At 44.5% G+C, this 17,240-nt stretch overlaps 1 protein-coding gene across 2 annotated transcripts; it reads right to left on the reverse strand.

Annotated features, from left to right (window-relative positions):
* Positions 1–3,633: 3,633 nt before the first annotated feature.
* Positions 3,634–5,655, reverse strand: VMA21 (vacuolar ATPase assembly factor VMA21). 2 transcript variants are annotated; one of them, XM_083372020.1, is made up of 4 exons: positions 5,487–5,655; positions 4,405–4,514; positions 3,870–4,015; positions 3,634–3,726 (listed from the first exon to the last, which is right to left on the reverse strand). In XM_083372020.1, the coding sequence occupies exons 1-3, from the start codon at positions 5,537–5,539 to the stop codon at positions 3,873–3,875; spliced, it is 306 nt and encodes a 101-aa protein (XP_083228146.1). In that variant the 5' UTR covers positions 5,540–5,655; the 3' UTR covers positions 3,634–3,726; positions 3,870–3,872. The 2 variants fall into 2 exon arrangements, with proteins under 2 accessions (XP_083228146.1, XP_083228145.1); XM_083372019.1 differs by lacking the exon at positions 3,634–3,726 and having other exon boundaries at positions 3,813–4,015; positions 5,487–5,627.
* Between the last annotated feature and the right edge of the window lie 11,585 nt (positions 5,656–17,240).

Raw genomic sequence — 17,240 nt, forward strand, 5'->3', positions numbered from 1 at the left:
TAACTAGCTGTGGGGAGGTCTGCCATAACTTGGAATTTTTGTAAGCCGAGGACCACTTTGGCACCGATTTGTTTGCATTTTTCCATTTCTGGTCAACCAGAATCCCCTCTAATTTTCCCTTACACAAATTAACTAGTTAAGACACCGTTTGGCTTTGAAACTCAGACAGGGGCAAGAATGAGAATGAATCACTGGGGGTGGGGGGTGGGGGGGAATTAAGCTACATAGGCCCATTGCAGCAACCGGGCAGTTCAGTAAAGTGTCGACTTGTTTTTAAATTGCAAGGATTTGTTCTTAAAAGAAAAGTTGATCAAAACAGCACACCTACTCACCTTAACTCTCCCAAAGGTGATTTTTCAGGAGGCAACTGGACTTTCTTGTTTTTCTTTGAAGACGTTTGAAGAAAGTCCAGTTTTCTCCTGGGGAAAAAAAAACACCTTTGGGACAACCATGACCTAGAGCAGTGGTAGGCAACCTTGGCTCTTTTATGACTCATGGACTTCAACTCCCAGCTATGCTGGCTCAGGAATTCTGGGAGTTGAAGTCCATGAGTCATAAAAGAGCCAAGGTTGCCTACCCCTGACCTAGAGGAATGAAAATCTCCATAGGCCAGGGGTCTGCATAGCTGGCTGAGGAATTCTGGGAGCTGAAGTCCGTATTTTAACGTTTTGTATTAATCTATTGAATTGGGCTATTGTATTTAATATTTTTTAATTTTTGTATATTGTATTTTATTGTATTGCCCTGTACACCGCCCTGAGTCCTTCGGGAGAAGGGCGGTATAAAAATTAAATTATTATTATTATTATTATTATTATTATTATTATTATTATTATTATTATTATTATTATTATTATTATTATTATTATTATATTATTATATTATTATATATCCCACTCTGCTGAAACTCAACAGTGACCCCTAATGGGCAGAAGAAGCATTTTATTGAGAGGTCCTTGTCGCTCTCTAGAGCTTGGTTTGGTTTTCTTTCGTTCCATGACTCAAACTAGGTAACATTAACAGTGATAATATCATCAGTTACCTAGTTTGGGTCATGAAGCATCTGCGAGAAAACAACCAAGCTCAGAAAGCACCAAGGACTCCACAATCCTCCTCCTCCTCCTTCTTGCACTGATGATGTTGCCTTGTTGGGTCATGATATATCTGAAGGAAACAACCCAGCTCAGAGAGCACCAAGGACCTTTCCTTTCAACCCAGAGCTACAAGTATTCTCCTTGATCGGAACCATTTTATTATCAGAATCGTATTTCAACCCAAGCCCAACCATCTTCATAATTGGGCATGTGGCAATTTATTGACAGAATTGCTTTCCTTCCAATCCACCCAATTACAAATGCTTGCTATTCGTCAGTCTGTCCTTCCAGCACCCTTAAGAGAGCTCCTTCATTAGACTGTGGTTGGAATATGATTTCTTCTCAACTGCTTCTGAAGAACCAGCCGTGGGGCTCCATCACTGGAAGTTTTGAATTGAAGGTTCATCAATCAATTCGTTCTGGTGGTTTGAGAATTCATAGCCTGGGCAGAGTTGAATCAAAAGACTTCAAGCCTCATGATTCTATGAATCACATACCCTCCTCTGCAGGAAGTAACTCACGTGCCAGGGACAAGAAACAGGAACTGGAAAAAAGAGTCAAAATTGAAAGCATGTTTCTGCTGCAAACCTTTCAAGAATTGATTCCTGCTGTGTTAGGACTGCAATTCCCTCCAGTTCCCAGCTACCATGCCGGTAGTTCCTATCACCATCTAGAGCAGGGGTCTCCAAACGTGACAAGATTTGTGGACTTCAACTCCCAGAACTCCCTAGCCAGCTATGCTGGCTGGGGAACTCTGGAAGTTGAAATCCACAAGTCTTAAAGTTGCCAAGTTTGAAGACAGTTAAAGACAGTTGTATATTCCACGGCACTGTGGGAGTTACTTTTCCCATCTGAAGTAAATGCAGACTGGGATCACATGACACATGATTTACGCAATTTATTGTATAAATCAGATAACTGGGTTTGCACAAAACCTGACATCAGAAATCACAGTTTCCATACCCCAATGACTGAGTCTCACACAACGTGCTGTGTCAAAAACCAAACACTTAGTGCAACGTGGGAAACCCAATCATATCCTCGGTTGGAGTTCAGTGCAAGCAGATAACACAGATACATCCCATAATATACATCCAGACCAGCCAATGTACAAGGAAGCGATCAACGTCGGAGAAACGCTGATGGTACAATATTTACAACTCGCTGGCTATCAAGGGATAATCCAGAAACTACTATACAGCCAATTCAATTCTTTGGGCTCAGCAGTGAATCTGTATGACTGCATTTGACTGTAAATGCAACATCTGTAATACAACATAAACTTAATCAGAGAGAAGAAAATACGATCAGTGGCATAGTAGAAAATATGGAATTTAAAAAGGGCCATGAGATCATTGTAGTGCAACATAAGCACCAGCTACATAACTTGGAAGCGCTCCCTGACAAAATGCAAATCTTGTTTGCAGCATCCTTGACTTGAAAAGCATGCATTCAGACCTGAAATATTTTTAATGTTTGATCTGAAAGGGAAAAGAGGTGTGTCTCTCTCTCTGGGAAACTCTCACTGAGCATCTTGAGTCCCCAAAATCATCGGTAAGAACAACAGGAGGAAATCTAGAACTCCAATATAATCAAAATTTATGGGAAATAATTCAGTTTCAAAGAAAGCACGGCTCCTGATTAACATTTGTGAAAAGTTCATTCCGCCAATTTGTGGGAACCACACGTTACTTGTGAAGAAAATCCTACACAAAAAAATTCCAGTCATGTCAGAGGCACCTTTGCAGCAGCACCAGTTGGATATCCAACCATCTCACCAATGAAAGGGGGAGGGAAAGAAAATGTTTTGTTATTTCACAACAAATAATGTACAATGTATTATGAATCCCCCCCCCACACACACACACACTCCAAAACTGGCAACAGGAAGTTCAGGCCGAATTCCAATTTCAAAGTCATTCAAACACATGATGTGCATGGTTTACAGCAGCCATAAAAGAGGAATGATGTTCCCTTGCAAGACATTAAGGCAGTAAATTAACAGGCTGCCAACAGAAAGAGGCTGAAAATAGCAACTGATCAACCCAAAAGACATGTGGTAAAACAAACTGTAAATTTCAACAGGGAGACATTTTCGGATGGCCAAATAATATTGCAAGACAATGAAATTGGTCATAAATGTATTACATCTTCATCCATTAAATAAGCAAGTCTCATCCTCGAGGGAAATTATTCCTTAATAGTGAATAACGGAACTGCATTCAAAATCATGGCATTTGATAAAACCCGGTATCTAATTTTAGGAGGGGGGGGGGGAAGGGAAATCTCACATGAATAGCTACTACAGAGAGTAATGGTTGAACTTGGCATGATTGTTCTGCCATAAAACAAAATAAACATCAGTTCCAAAATCACCTGCACTTCTTAGCCGTTAAGACCAACCGTTCCAATGTCGGATCGAATCCAAAAATTGGTCTCCTTCCAGAGGACGCAGGAATCCAATCCGTTCACTGATACTGGAGGCTCACAAATTACCTTGGATGTTACCAAGTCTACTGAAAGCGTTATCTAGAGGTGGGTTCCAAAGTCATTTCTATTTATGGCGCAAAGAGTCAGTGTACTCAATTGCTCATCTTGCTGGTTTTCCCAACTCTGCTAAATTTTGCGACCCCTGAAATCACAGATCCATACAAACAAAAATGAAATTTTTCCATCCCACCAATCCTATCCAAACAGGGACTTCTGAAAGGTTCTGTCTTTGAGGCTGTACCACACCCATAAATCTTCCATTGTCTGTCAGGCAGCAATTGACACCTGTCAGTCCTGCTTGCCCTCCCGCCACTGACGGGAGCCTTCATTCCATGCCACATACACAAAAAGAGCAAGGACAAAGTGAACAGCAACCACGGCAACAATTGCAGCATAAAAGTAGCTGTCTCTGTTGGACATTCCAAAGATACCTGAAAAAAAACAAAAACATTGAAAACTTAACATAATGCGTACAGATTAATACAGAATGTTCTTCCATTCTTTTGTTAATTGAAGATTGTGACATAACCAGTTGTAAAATGTGTCTAATGCTCCCTGAAATTATTTCAAACCAGTATCATTCAAAAATAAAAAGAACAGCTGCTTGACACCATGTAATAAGGTATATACATTCCTTATGTTTTAGTAAGAGCCCACAATGCAATGTTGCTCAGACTTGGCAACTTTAAAGACGCATGGAATTCAACTCCAAGAAGTCCACACATCTTCAGCTTGCCAAGAAAGACAAGCACTGTTGTAATGTAGTGACCCAGAGAGATGCAATGGAAAAAAATTGTATTAGAAAACAAAAGACAATTACCTTCAAATACATACGCCTTTGTTGAGAAATACAATCCAATCGGTAACATAATCATTAAAGCTGTGAAGAACAGCAGCGTCCTTAGCGTTGAGGCTAATGAAACTTCACTTCTACAAAAAAGCAAAAAAGCATTCTGTATCAAACAGAGCAGAGCAATCGCTTTAGCATAGAATATTTTAATTTTTTAAAGTATTGCCAAGAAATTGGGTTGAATCGTGGCCTGGTTATCATCTACCATAGATTAAAAAGTTTTCAGGCAATTGTTTTTTACAGAGCAAACTAATTTGAATTATTGCTGGGTTTTGAGATGTACACATCTTATTGCATTGGTACCAGTGAAGATACTTTCTTCACTAAGTTAGGCAAACATTTTATTTATACAAAAATAAACTGATATAGCCAATCTTAAATTTTAAAACCTACAGGAATCAACCAATGTCAGAAAAAACTGACCCACACTCTCTTTCTGCTTAGAAATGAAACTATCTTGGTACAGCTGCAAAGATCCAGTATTAGATCTCAAAAATATACCGTTATAAGATTGGGACTGGGAAACTTCGGATTCATCCAGAAACCTCACCAACTGACCTTGGCTTATCATTTCTGAGCCCCAGACCTTTTACCGCAGGGGTCTTCAAACGTGGCCCTTTTATGACTTGTGGACTTCAACTCCCCAGAATTCCTCAGCCAGGCACGTCATTAAAAACAAACTTTTAAGATATCGTGTTCTATTAACATTTAACATGGCCTACTGTACCTATTATCACCTTTTTTTCTCTTAGGAATTCTGAAGTCCACAAGTCATAAAAGAGAAGGCTGCCTACCCCTGGCTTAAGAAAACACTCCCAATATTCAGAATATCATAGCCTGAACTGTCCTGCAGCCCGGGATAAATGCGAAATGCCCACTCCTCCTTCCAAGCAGCCCAGCCCTCCTTCCCCTATGAAGAAAAAGGCCCAGGTATGCGGGGGGAGGGGGGTCCCTCCATTTTGAAACCGGTCCTCCAATTAATTCCTCCTTCCTTCCCCGCATGGCTGAGCCAGAGCCTCCCACCACCCCAAGCGCGGCTCCCCCGTCCTCACCGGGCCTCGGGGGGCGAAAGCGCGTTCAGCGCCGCCTTCTCGTAGCGCTCCATGGCCGAACGCCGCCGCCGCCGCCGCCGCCTCCTTCTTCGACAGCCAAGGGAGGACGCGAAGGAGACCCCTTCCGGTCAGCTGACCGCGCCTTTTCCGGCCTCTCGGCTCCTCGCTCGTCACATGACCAGAAAGTGGCGAATGGTGGGCGGGGAAAAAAAATATATGAAAGCGTCTCACTGGCATGGAAATTCCTAGAGAGGCTTCCAGGGGGCGGAAATATCTGCAGCATAGAGAGGGCGTGCCAGAGCGTCCCCAATGCTTCTTCTCTTCTCCCCCCCCACCGCTCCCCACCACGTGCCATTTGTAAAGGGTGCGATTCCAGCTTCCAGAGTTCCCAGCCAGGCTGGGAATGATGGGGGTTGGAGTCCGAAGGTGTGATTGGAAGCGAGCAGCTTTTGTTTTGCTGAATAGGAACGTTGTAATAATTTCAGTATTATAATAAATTTAAGTCTAAATAAAAGTAGAAACGGGCGACATGATAGCAGTATTCCGGTATCTGAGGAGCTGCCACAAAGAAAGAGAGAATCAACCTGGAATTAAGGAGAAACTTCCTGACACTGAGAAGAATTAACCAGTGGAACAGCTTGCAACCAGAAATGGTGGGCACTCCCATCACTGGAGATTTTTAAGAGACTAGACAGTGGCTGATGGTATATGTTCTCCTGCTTGAGGTGGGGGCTGGACTAGAAGACCTCCAAGGTCCCTTCCAGCTCTATTCTATTCTAAATGTCTAATGCCACCCAATTCCCAGAGACTGGTGCATGGGGGTACCATATAAATGGCAATTTGCCATCCTGACAGGTGAATGCAGAATTGAATCTGAAGTCTTGCACTGCATTTCTTAGGATGGGCTCCGCTGTGCAATTGGGATGACCTTTTAAGCACCCCAAATAGGATTCAAGTTGGCAAAATTTCCTTCGCTGAGTCGTGCCCAATTTTAGGACCTTTTTACCACAGCTAAGGGAATCACTGCAATTGTTAAATGACTCATGCTGTCCTTAAGTGAATCCAGCTTCTCTCACTGACTTTGCTTGTCAACGAGCCAACTCAGAAGGTCACAAATGGTGATCACGTGATCCCAGGAGGCTGCATTGTAAATACCTGCCAGTTTCCAGACGCCCATGGGGATCCGGTCACAGTTTTACTTAAAACTGTGACTATGATGTCCCCAAGAGTTGGGAACACATAACTTACATTTTAATAAATGTGGAACTCTACAGCAATAGAAAGAATGGTCAATCAGAGGATGCTCCCTCCTGAGATTGATCTATTGCAGGGGTAGGCAACCTTGACTCTTTTATGACTCATGGACTTCAACTCCCAGAATTCCTGAGCCAGCATAGTCATAAAAGAGTCAAGGTTGCTTACCCCTGAATTGCAACTCTATCAATATGTCCTTCTTTAGATCTGTCCATGGTGCTGATCTCTATTTACCAATAAACACGGAATTGTAGTCAGAAAGCTCACTGGGAATTAGAAATACAGTAGGTATTCCAAAGCCAGCCTGTGACTTGGGATTCCTGCTTAAGGAACAGGTGGAAGCCTTCATGTAAATCCATGTTGTGTGCTAGTTGAGATTATTTTTGCATTAGGGCAGGCATGCCAAACTGCTGGCCTGCGGGTCAGATGTGTCACGCTGAAACTGCGCCCACCCCATTTCTGGCAATGGGGGAAAAGTCACGAGATGTCACGAGACCTCACATGACATTGCGAGTTTGACATGCCTGCATTAGGGGGTCTTGTTCATGACCATTCACTGCTGGAATTATGTCCAGCTTGCAACTGATGCTGTTTAAAGCCTGTGTCATCTAATGTAGCATTTCCCAACTTTGGTGACTTTAAAATGTATGGACCTCAGCTCCCAGAATTCTCCAGCCAAGTTATAAATGGTTAGCCTGTTAAATGGGGGTTAATTTCCACCATCCACCTATTCTGCTTTTTTAATTGAGGGTGCTTAAGCCACAGTGGCCACATTACTGGCTGAGAATCAGAATAGAAATTATTCCGGTAATTGTTTTACGGAAAATGAATGTATGGAAAACCCAGGCATCAGTTGCAAAGCTGGACACAATCCTAGCACCGATTGTCCTTGAAAAATTATGAATAGCCTATAAAATGTAGCTCTCGCATCACCTTGGGTCCTTTAAAAGTCTTGATGTGGTTTTGTTTTTTAATATGGCAAAAAAGAAAAATCATTAAATGTATCCAAAGTACTTACTGTTAACTTCATTTAAGTAATTTAATTTTAATTCATCTTAACATATACATTTTATGATATCTAATTCACTTTTATCTTCAGATGGCCCACTGAGAATAACAACAAAAAACCCAGACATTTCTTACATGGAGGAATAAAATACAGAATGTGTGAGGCAATATTCTATAAGTATACAAGATGGTGATTTTGTGTTTCAGAAAGTACGTGAGAATTTAGAGTACCAAAACAAAGCCGCAACCCCAGTGTGATTTACAACACATATCTCTTACCCATAGAAATAAGATGTATTAAATCATGAACAATCTTACAGCGGGGAATTCAACTCTTAATTTATTGCTCTTCAGCCATATGCCTTAATGAGATCTTAAAAAAATATCAAATGCAAGACCTTTTAGCACAGAGTGCAGCCCATCTTCCAATCTTCAACACCACTAATTAAATATATTTGCTATTGAGACAAAATGTGTTTGGAGAACTTGGAACAACCATGTTTTATAGCAGGGAATTTTAATAAAACACCATGTTTTCACCTACTGCTCCAATTTTTTAAATTTCCCACGGGACAAAGAAATGCACAATTTAACTCATCAGATGGGTAATAAATTAGTCAGGAGGTGCAGAATAAAATTATTCACAAGCCAACTCAAGATTTTAACTGCAACTGGAAATTAGGAATGATCCAGTGGCATTTATAATGGGAGAAAAAAAACCAGATTCTGCTATAGGTGGACAATTCTTTTGTTTTTTTAGAAAGGAAAACAAAACTCTTTTCATGCATACAATTATTGTTCATTACTTTGTTCTGATTTTCAGTTCTGGAAACCAAATGGATTTGATTATTTGCTCGAACTATAGGTAAAGGTAAAGGTTCCCCCACACATGCATGCTAGTTGTTTCCGACTCTAGGGGCCAGTGCTCATCTCCGTTTCAAAGCCGAAGAGCCAGCGCTTGTCCGAGGACGTCTCCGTGGTCATGTGGCCGGCATGACTAGACACCAAAGGCGCACGGAACGCTGTTACCTTCCCACCGGAGTGGTCCCTATTTTTCTACTTGCATTTTTACGTGCTTTCGAACTGCTAGGTTGGCAGAAGCTGGGACGAGGAACAGGCGCTCGCTCTGTGAGTGAGCTCGAACTATAAACCCATCCAATTCATATAGTGATCCTGGATGGTGTGCAACAGAAAAAAGCAACAATAAAATGGGGAAAAAACCAAGTAACAAAAAACCAAGTAACATTATATAAACCGAAAATAAGAGAATTCTTTATTTCGCAGGGCGATTCAGACAGCTCGCTTGCAAAAGTGTGATTTTGTGGGGCTGCTGGGAAGCCTCAATTACCATTCTGTCTTGGATGAGGATGATGATACAGGCTTCACATTCTTTCCAAGGCATCTCTGCGCTCTTGGACGAGCCGCGCACGGCCAGATCGAGCCCGCTCTTGGGCTGCCTCATCTAGCGCACGAAACAGCAGGCCCGTCACACACTGTCCCATAAGGACAAAAGAGAAAGAACTCTTCCAGTTGGTGGGATTCAACCGGTTCGCACCACTTTGGCAGAACCAGTAGATAATTTTTTTGTTGCCCAGGCCCGGGAATGGACTTTTGGAAGCGGCATCCACACGGAGAACCGGTTGTTCACATATTTGAATCCCAGCATTGAATCCTTCCGTCAGGGTGTGCCCCCCCCCAAAACCCTCCCTTTTTGCAACTTGCAGGTCTCTCCACCCACCCACCCCCTCCAGAAATGGCTTTCCAAGTACAACAGCAATGGCTGAAAAATACACAACAGGGGTTCTGCAGCTTTTCATTGCAGAAATGAAGAGCGTTCCTAGAAAACCTGGCCCCACCTATTTCTGGGAGAGTCACCTACCCTTGACTCATTGATTGTGGCCCTCAGGCCTCCAAATTTATTGATTTTTTAAATGAAGCTCCTGGAACTTTAAATGCTGCAAGGCACCCGGAGTCAATGGCCACAGCGATTTGTTTAATAAATAAACAAAATAAAACTGATCTATTGGTTGAATGTCTTATGTGCACAGGGGGCTTAATCGCCCTGCCAAGAACAGACAATTCAATGAGGAGAGAAATGCAGTACACATGCACACAAACACATACACACTCCTACCTTCATCGGAGACCAAACTGTGTAATGTTAGAAATAATATGCTTGTAATGCCTCAGCCAAACTGTTCACCAACCAAATCTTTTGATGAAGACAGATAGGTGGTGAACATTAAAGGGAGACATGGTTCTCTCGTATGTTTTCTAGTGACTAAAACCAGAGTTTTTCTGAAAAGCCTTGATTTGGGACAGAGAGCGCTGACACCTGCTGCTATAAGACCACCGGAAGGTACCCTCACATCTGCAGACTCAGCGTGCCAAATAATAATTTCATTGGAAAAGCAAACCAGCTCTGGCTGCCAGTTTCACTAAGGAGATAATAAATCTAGTTTGATCCTTACTTTGTTTAATCTGCTGTCAAATTAGCCATAAAGACTCTGAGTGCGATCTCAAAGAAAGATACGGGTTTTCTTTACTGGAAGTAGAGCTGGCATGGATTCAGAGAACTTCAAAAAAAATGATAGAGGCTACAAAGGTTTATGAAACTGGGAAAATAAGCTCAGAAGATAGGATTGGCTTGAATTCCTGGCTTGCTAAATGCTGGAGTTTTCTTGTATTAAGTCTAAGCAGCAGCAACCTAGCGAAAATTTCCACCATCCAGTCTGCTGCCTCGGCTAATGTTCATTATTTTTCCCCCCTGTTAAAATGCAACATCAAACCTTTGCTTGCATTCCAACGGGAAGCCCCTCTGTCAAAGATGATGATGTCACAATCAAATTCTGACATCTTCTTCCCTTGTTAGCCTACTTTTTCTGCAAATTTCCAAGGCTTGTGCCATGATGTTTCCACCCGGATCGCAGGTCAGCATCTCAGAGAGAAAAAAGGCACACCACATTCAGGGTGTCCTCCCGGCTCCACCATTTACATTGATTAAACGGGATAGATCTAAAACAGCTCGAACACATTACTTGCGGATGCAACAATTATGTCAGGCAAATCCAGACAAAGGCTTTCATGCGGGAGAAAATTAATTTTGAAACTTTCTTGTTTCTTTGAACAGCAGCCAGGTACGGCAAAGCTCTGTGCTCAGGGGTAAAGAGCAAGCTCTGGGTTCAATTCCTACCATTTCTCAATACAGTGAAATCCCAAGGGTGCTTTTTCAAGGAGGCAACTGGACTTTCTTGTTTTTCTTTGAAGACTTCTCATCCAAGAAGCTTCTTATCACCAACATCCAGTCAGAGCCGAAGAAGCTTCTTGGATGAGAAGCAAAACGTCTTCAAAGAAAAACAAGAAAGTCCAGGTGCCTCCTGAAAAAAGCACCTTTGGGACAACACGACCTGGATGACAGAGAATCTCTACAGACATAATACAGTGAAATTTTTATTTATTTTTATTTTTTTATTTTAATTCTATTTATATCCCGCCCTTCTCCGAAGACTCAGGGCGGCTTACAAGCTTAGCAGTAGCCTTCATTCTATGTATATGCCTGCTTGTTAGGGCTTTCACAACCCCCTCCCAAGCGGCATTATTACAAAGTCAGCTTAATTGCCCCCAACAATCTGGGTCCTCAGATGTTTTGAAGACAGATAAAATGTTTTGAAGACAGATAAAACGGGAGTGGCAAACTGTTTTGATGGCCGAGGGTCTTGCTTAATTTGAGGAGGGAGGGGTGATGACAGAGCGGAGGCAGAATGAGAATAAAGACATGGGTGTAGAGAGATTCAATGCCACCATTCACCAAACTGCTGGAAATCTAGGCCACCAAGCAGTGGTAACAATCCCCTTTTCACATGTCTTGAAATTAGTTCAGCAGCTGCTATTCAAACCCATTTTTTTTCTGATTGTTTCCTTCCCGCGCCACTCAAAATAGACTCTGCAAAACAACTTTTAATCGGAATTCTTTTTCCCCTTTCCCACTCGGTGGCCTACATTAAGAAGATTTACTAGGGCAGCAAAGACATTTCTCAGGGAAGGTAAACAAAAGCAGAGGATTCTTTGGGAGTGTGTTATGCGATAATAGCATGTGGATTTAAAAATAACCCCAGGAAATGCATTTTCTTTGCAGCAGAACCATGCAGTGGACTGGGGAAAAAAACAAACCGGAGGGCTCCTGCCTCTCTTCTCTGAGGATTTCCTAGGCAGCATTTCTGTCCCAGGAAACTCCACACTCTCCACTACACAAAAGCGCGAGGACTTGCAAAAGTCATAGTGCAACCTTTATTCAGCCTGATTGGTTTTTGGACGAGAGACCACCAGGAAATGCCAGATCTCTAGGAGAAAGACCAGGAAGTTGGGGAAATGGATCAGAAAAAGAAAAAAAAGACCAGGGGAGAACTACTTCCCTGTGGAAACAAACCAGCCAGAAACTTCCCAAGAGTCCAATTCAAAGGGAAATGGACTTTTTAGTTTGAGAAAAACCACACCCTCCTCCGAGAGGAAGCATGGATGAATTGAGCCAAAGGACAACGGTAAAGTACAAACTTGGAATGCTTGGAAAAAAGAGGCACAGGCTCCAAACCAAAGTCTTCCCAAGAGGCGGTCCACTCGCCCAGCCCCTAGCCAGCTGCAATAGCTTTTCTGTTGTGCAGTTGGTCAACGTGTTGCGAGCCTTCACACATCCCATTCTGCCTAAGAAGGTATAAAGGTAAAGGATCCCCCGCACATGCGTGCTAGTCGTTTCCGACTCTAGGGGCCGGTGCTCATCTCCGTTACAAAGCCGAAGAGCCAGCGCTTGTCCGAGGACGTCTCCGTGGTCATGTGGCCGGCATGACTAGACACCAAAGGCGCACAGAACGCTGTTACCTTCCCACCGTAGTGGTCCCTACTTTTCTACTTGCATTTTTACGTGCTTTCGAACTGCTAGGTTGGCAGAAGCTGGGATGAGTAACAGGCGCTCACTCTGTTACACGGCAACCGGGATTTGACCCGCCAAACTGCCGACCTTCTGATCAACAAGCTCAGCATCCTAACCCACTGAGCCACTGTGTCCCATAAGAGGGTATAAACTCTATTGAAAAGTTTTAAAATACAGTTTTCCTTTGAAAAACCCCCCTTCCCCTGCCCTCCTCCCCCCTACCTCCCCCCTCCCCCTCTCCCTCCCCCCCCTAACTCCCCCCCTCCCACCCTCCTTCCCCCCTACTTCCCCCCCTCCCCCCTACCCCCCCCCTGACTTCCCAGAGCTAAATACAAGGTATATATCTAAAAAAAGAGATGTGGTGGTTTATTTTTTAAAAAGGGAAATTAGAGATGAAGTTGTACAAGCTGCCTATGATGCTAGAGTTGTGATTGCTGATCAAGAAGTTCTGGTTTTAAAAGAAATTCCTCCAAAGATTTTAAAGAGAAGGAAGGACTTTATATTTCTTGTGCAGGAGCTTAAGCAGCGAGATGTAGGGTTCAGATGGGAGATCCCACTTGGCTTGAGCTTGACGTATGAAGGCAAAAGGTATTGTTTGGTTACTGTGAAGCAAGCGCGTGATTTTTACAACAATGTTTTAAAAGTAATCCCATCAATACTTTCGGAAGATGCAGAGGGATCTGGAGAAGGAGAATATCAAGAGGATGAAGATGGACAAACAGATGAGAAGGGTGTAGGAGGAGATCAAGCCATAAATCTTTTGGATGACCCTAGAGAACAGAGAGTGACGCGTGCTGCTTTAAAACGTTCAAAGAAGATTAAAAAATAAGACTTGCAGAAATCTATGGAACTTCTATAATGTACTTCGGGTCTGGATGGGGAGGAACAGACTTCAGCTCAACCCTGACAAGACTGAGTGGCTGTGCATTCCGGCATCCCGGGACATTCAAAATGTTCCATCTCTTTCTATGGGGGGTGAGCTCTTACCCCCCGTGGATAGGGCTCGCAACTTGGGAGTCCTCCTAGATTCACGGCTTACCCTAGAAGATCATGTAGTGGCCGTGACTAGGGGGGCTTTTGCCCAGGTTCGCCTGGTGCGCCAGTTGCGGCCCTATCTGGACCGGGATGCCCTGTGCACGGTCACTCATGCGCTCGTGACCTCTCGCCTTGACTACTGTAATGCTCTCTACATGGGGCTTCCCTTGAAGACCACTCGGAGGCTCCAACTGGTACAGAATGCGGCCGCGAGAGTTGTCTTGGGAGTTTCCCGGTACTCCCATGTTACACCTTTGCTCCGCGAGCTGCATTGGTTACCAGTTGTCTTCCGGGTGAGGTTCAAGGTCTTAGTTATGATCTTTAAGTCCCTACATGGCATGGGTCCGGGGTACCTCGGGGACCACCTGCTGCCGGCTTCAACTCCCCTCCGCCCTGTGCGTTCCCACAGAGAGGGCCTCCTCAGGGTGCCTCCGGTCAGGGAATGCCGACTGGCGGCCCCCAGGGGGAGAGCCTTCTCTGTGGGTGCCCCGGCTTTGTGGAACCAACTGCCGGTGGAGCTCCGGACGGCATCGGACCTCCGAACTTTCCGTCGTGGTCTGAAGACCCATTTGTTTGAATTGGCCGGTCTGGCCTGATGGGGGAGTTGGGTTTTAAATTGTCTTTTTAGATTGTATTATTGTTTTTAATTGGGCACTGATTTAATCTTTGTTTTAACTTTTGTATAGTATTGTATTTTTATTTATATGCCCTGTGAACCGCCCTGAGTCCCCAGGGAGAAGGGCGGTATATAAATTAAATAAAACATAAACATAAACATACTTACAGCTAAGCAGTGGACAATGGACTAAATTTACTACATACTTACAGTTAAGCAGTGGAACTAATGGATTAAATTTACTACAGAGGAAACGGAAGAAAGTTTTATGGGTTAATGTGGGTTAATTTGTGTAAGAATTATCTATTATAGACTATTTTGGTTAGAGAGTGATTAGGATAATAGGGATAGGTGTTTGTGGTGTGTAAATGAGAATTTGTTTAGAAAATAGACAATTGTGGAAGAATGTAGACAGTGGAGGAAGGTTTTCTGTTTTTTTTTCTTTTTTTTCTTTTTTAACATGAATGACGCTAGTTTTTTTTTATCTTAGTTTTCTATATATATTTAATATTATTAAGGATTGGTTTATTTTATATAAGCTAGAGAGTGATGGATTTTAGAGTTTATAGTTGTTAGTATATGATTGTTTATGATTGTTTTTTTTAGATATATACCTTGTATTTAGCTCTAAGAGGGTATAAACTCTAAATCTGGTAAGGGACCTCCTTCTTTTTCGCAATTTTTTTCCCCTTCCCCGCACTTTGCAGGAGGAAAAAGACTGTTCAGACCACAAGAGGCCAAGTAACACGTGTCTTGGCTCCAGCTCGCGGGTATTGCCTCCGGGCAAGAGAGCGCCGCGACTTTGCCTTCCCTCCCAGGGAAGTCAGCCCCGCCGCCGGACCCCACTCACCGGCACCGAGAGGGTCACCATCGCGTCCGCTCGGGATGTCGCCCACGCCGGCGAAGCTCGGGAGGGGAAGCCAAGAAGTGGCGCACCGGGCAGCCAGCCGCTCGCCTTGCAGCTCAGCCTCCCTCCAAGGGCGCAGGGCGGCGGGGAAGGGGAGCGCTCGGCAAGGATGCAGCGCTGGGCGAGCGGAGCTTCCCTTTCGTTCAGGCTTCCCGGCCGGGCGACCCTTCCAAAAGGAGCCGGACTCCAGACAGCTCGGATTTCACGCGCGTCGGATTGCCAGGAGCCGAAGGGCGCGCGGATCAGCCGCGCGTAAAAACGCGTCTCCAAAGGCGCGCGGCTGCCAGCGGCTCTCCCCCTCCCCCTCCCTCCGGAGGAATCCCCCTCCCAGTCCCAATCATTTAAATTTTTTAAATCAGGTAGACTTGAAACGCCTAATTCCAGCCGCTTTAGCAAAACAAAACCCTATTTGGGTCCGAATTGCGCGGGCAAGTCAGACTCCATTCCCCCATCATCCCAGCCTGGTTTTCTACCGCGTTTCACCTTTGCGTCTCCCATCAACTTGCGTAGTCTACCCTTCTGAGACACCCGCCGGAGTGATTTTGCTTTAATTCATGCCGCTTGTTCAATTAAAAAGCATCTCTTTGCAGCACAGATTTTTTTTTCTTTCTTTCTTTCTTTCTTCAATTGCAGCCAGCGAGCAAAGGTTTAGCACTTACCCGGCTTTCTATCTCTCCCTCCATTCCCAGATGCTCATTTGCATTCATAAATTGTCACCTCAAAATACCAGTTGCGATTATTTTCCTTCTTCAAAGCGCGGATGGCATCGCCCAAAGACGTGGCACTTCTAATCTCTCCGCTAAAACAGGCGCTGCTTAAGGTAATCTGCAAAGTGCATTGGGGGGGGGGGGGAACCGCAAGGGATTTCCTTCACTGCTTCTGAGGCTTCGGCCAAAAGACCGTTCTGGGAAGAGGGAGATATGTGTGAATGCGGTGAGGAGAAAGGTGGCCGGGAAAATATTAACGAAGGGGGGGGTGGCAGACGACGTTTCAAATTCGTGTGTGTCACATCTAGCGAGCAGAGATCTTCAGAGCCCTTAGCCAGGGATGGAGAAAGCTGTTTCATGGTGCCACCAGGTGGACTGAAGCAAGTGAAACCCAGGAAAATTTGAGGTTGGCATCGGGGTTAATGGCATTAAAAAAAAAAGTGAGTGGTGAAGAGCCTTCTACCTTGCAAGGCGAAGATATTCTGGAGGAAATTACTAGGGGGTGAGAAGGAGTAGCAAGTATTAGAAGTGATTGGATGGATGGATGGATGGATGGGAGGGAGGGGTGGGTGGGTGGGTGGAGGGAGGGAGGGAGGGAGGAAGAGAGGGAGGGGTGGATGGGATGATGTACTATTAGCCATTTTTAACTCCTAGCAATCACACAGATTCTCTCCATGGTGATCACTCCCTAACCTGGTCCGTGAGGAGCCTAATGGTGCATTCATTGCCACCATAACCAAATTCATCCAGCTGGTTGCTGGTTGTCCTCTTCGGCTCTTCCATCTACCTTTCCCATCATTATGTGCCCTTTTCATAGAGTTGGGTCTTCCCAAAATGTGTCCAAACTTAGATAAGGTCACCCAGGGTGAAGACCCCCAAAGCCAACTGGGCTATGATTGAGAAAGGAGGGGGGGTATCACCCTTGTCCCCCTCCCTGCAGCCATCTAACCATACAGGAACCAGAATCGGGTTTCGACCAGCTGAAAATTCCCTTTCCAGTGCCGCCTGCCACAGCTGGCACACTGGGGCACACCAACCTCCCCCATGCACGGGTCAGTTGAAAAGGCAACGGGCGGGGTGGGGCAGGGGAGAAAAAGTGTCCGAGTCAGACTTCAAACAATGGGGGCCAAATTTGGGCCACTGCGAATGCAAACCTTAACACGAAGCTTCGGCTAGCGAAAGCTACTGGCCGGTCACATGGACCTCACCGCCTCTTCCTCCTCCTCACTGGGAAAGGACAGTGAGGCCATTTGTCTTCTTTTAGAGAAAGAAAGGGGGGGTTTCTTCCTCCCCCTCCCCCCAA

Source organism: Vipera ursinii, assembly GCF_947247035.1.
Source record: "Vipera ursinii genome assembly, chromosome: 12".
Lineage (NCBI taxonomy): Eukaryota > Metazoa > Chordata > Lepidosauria > Squamata > Viperidae > Vipera > Vipera ursinii.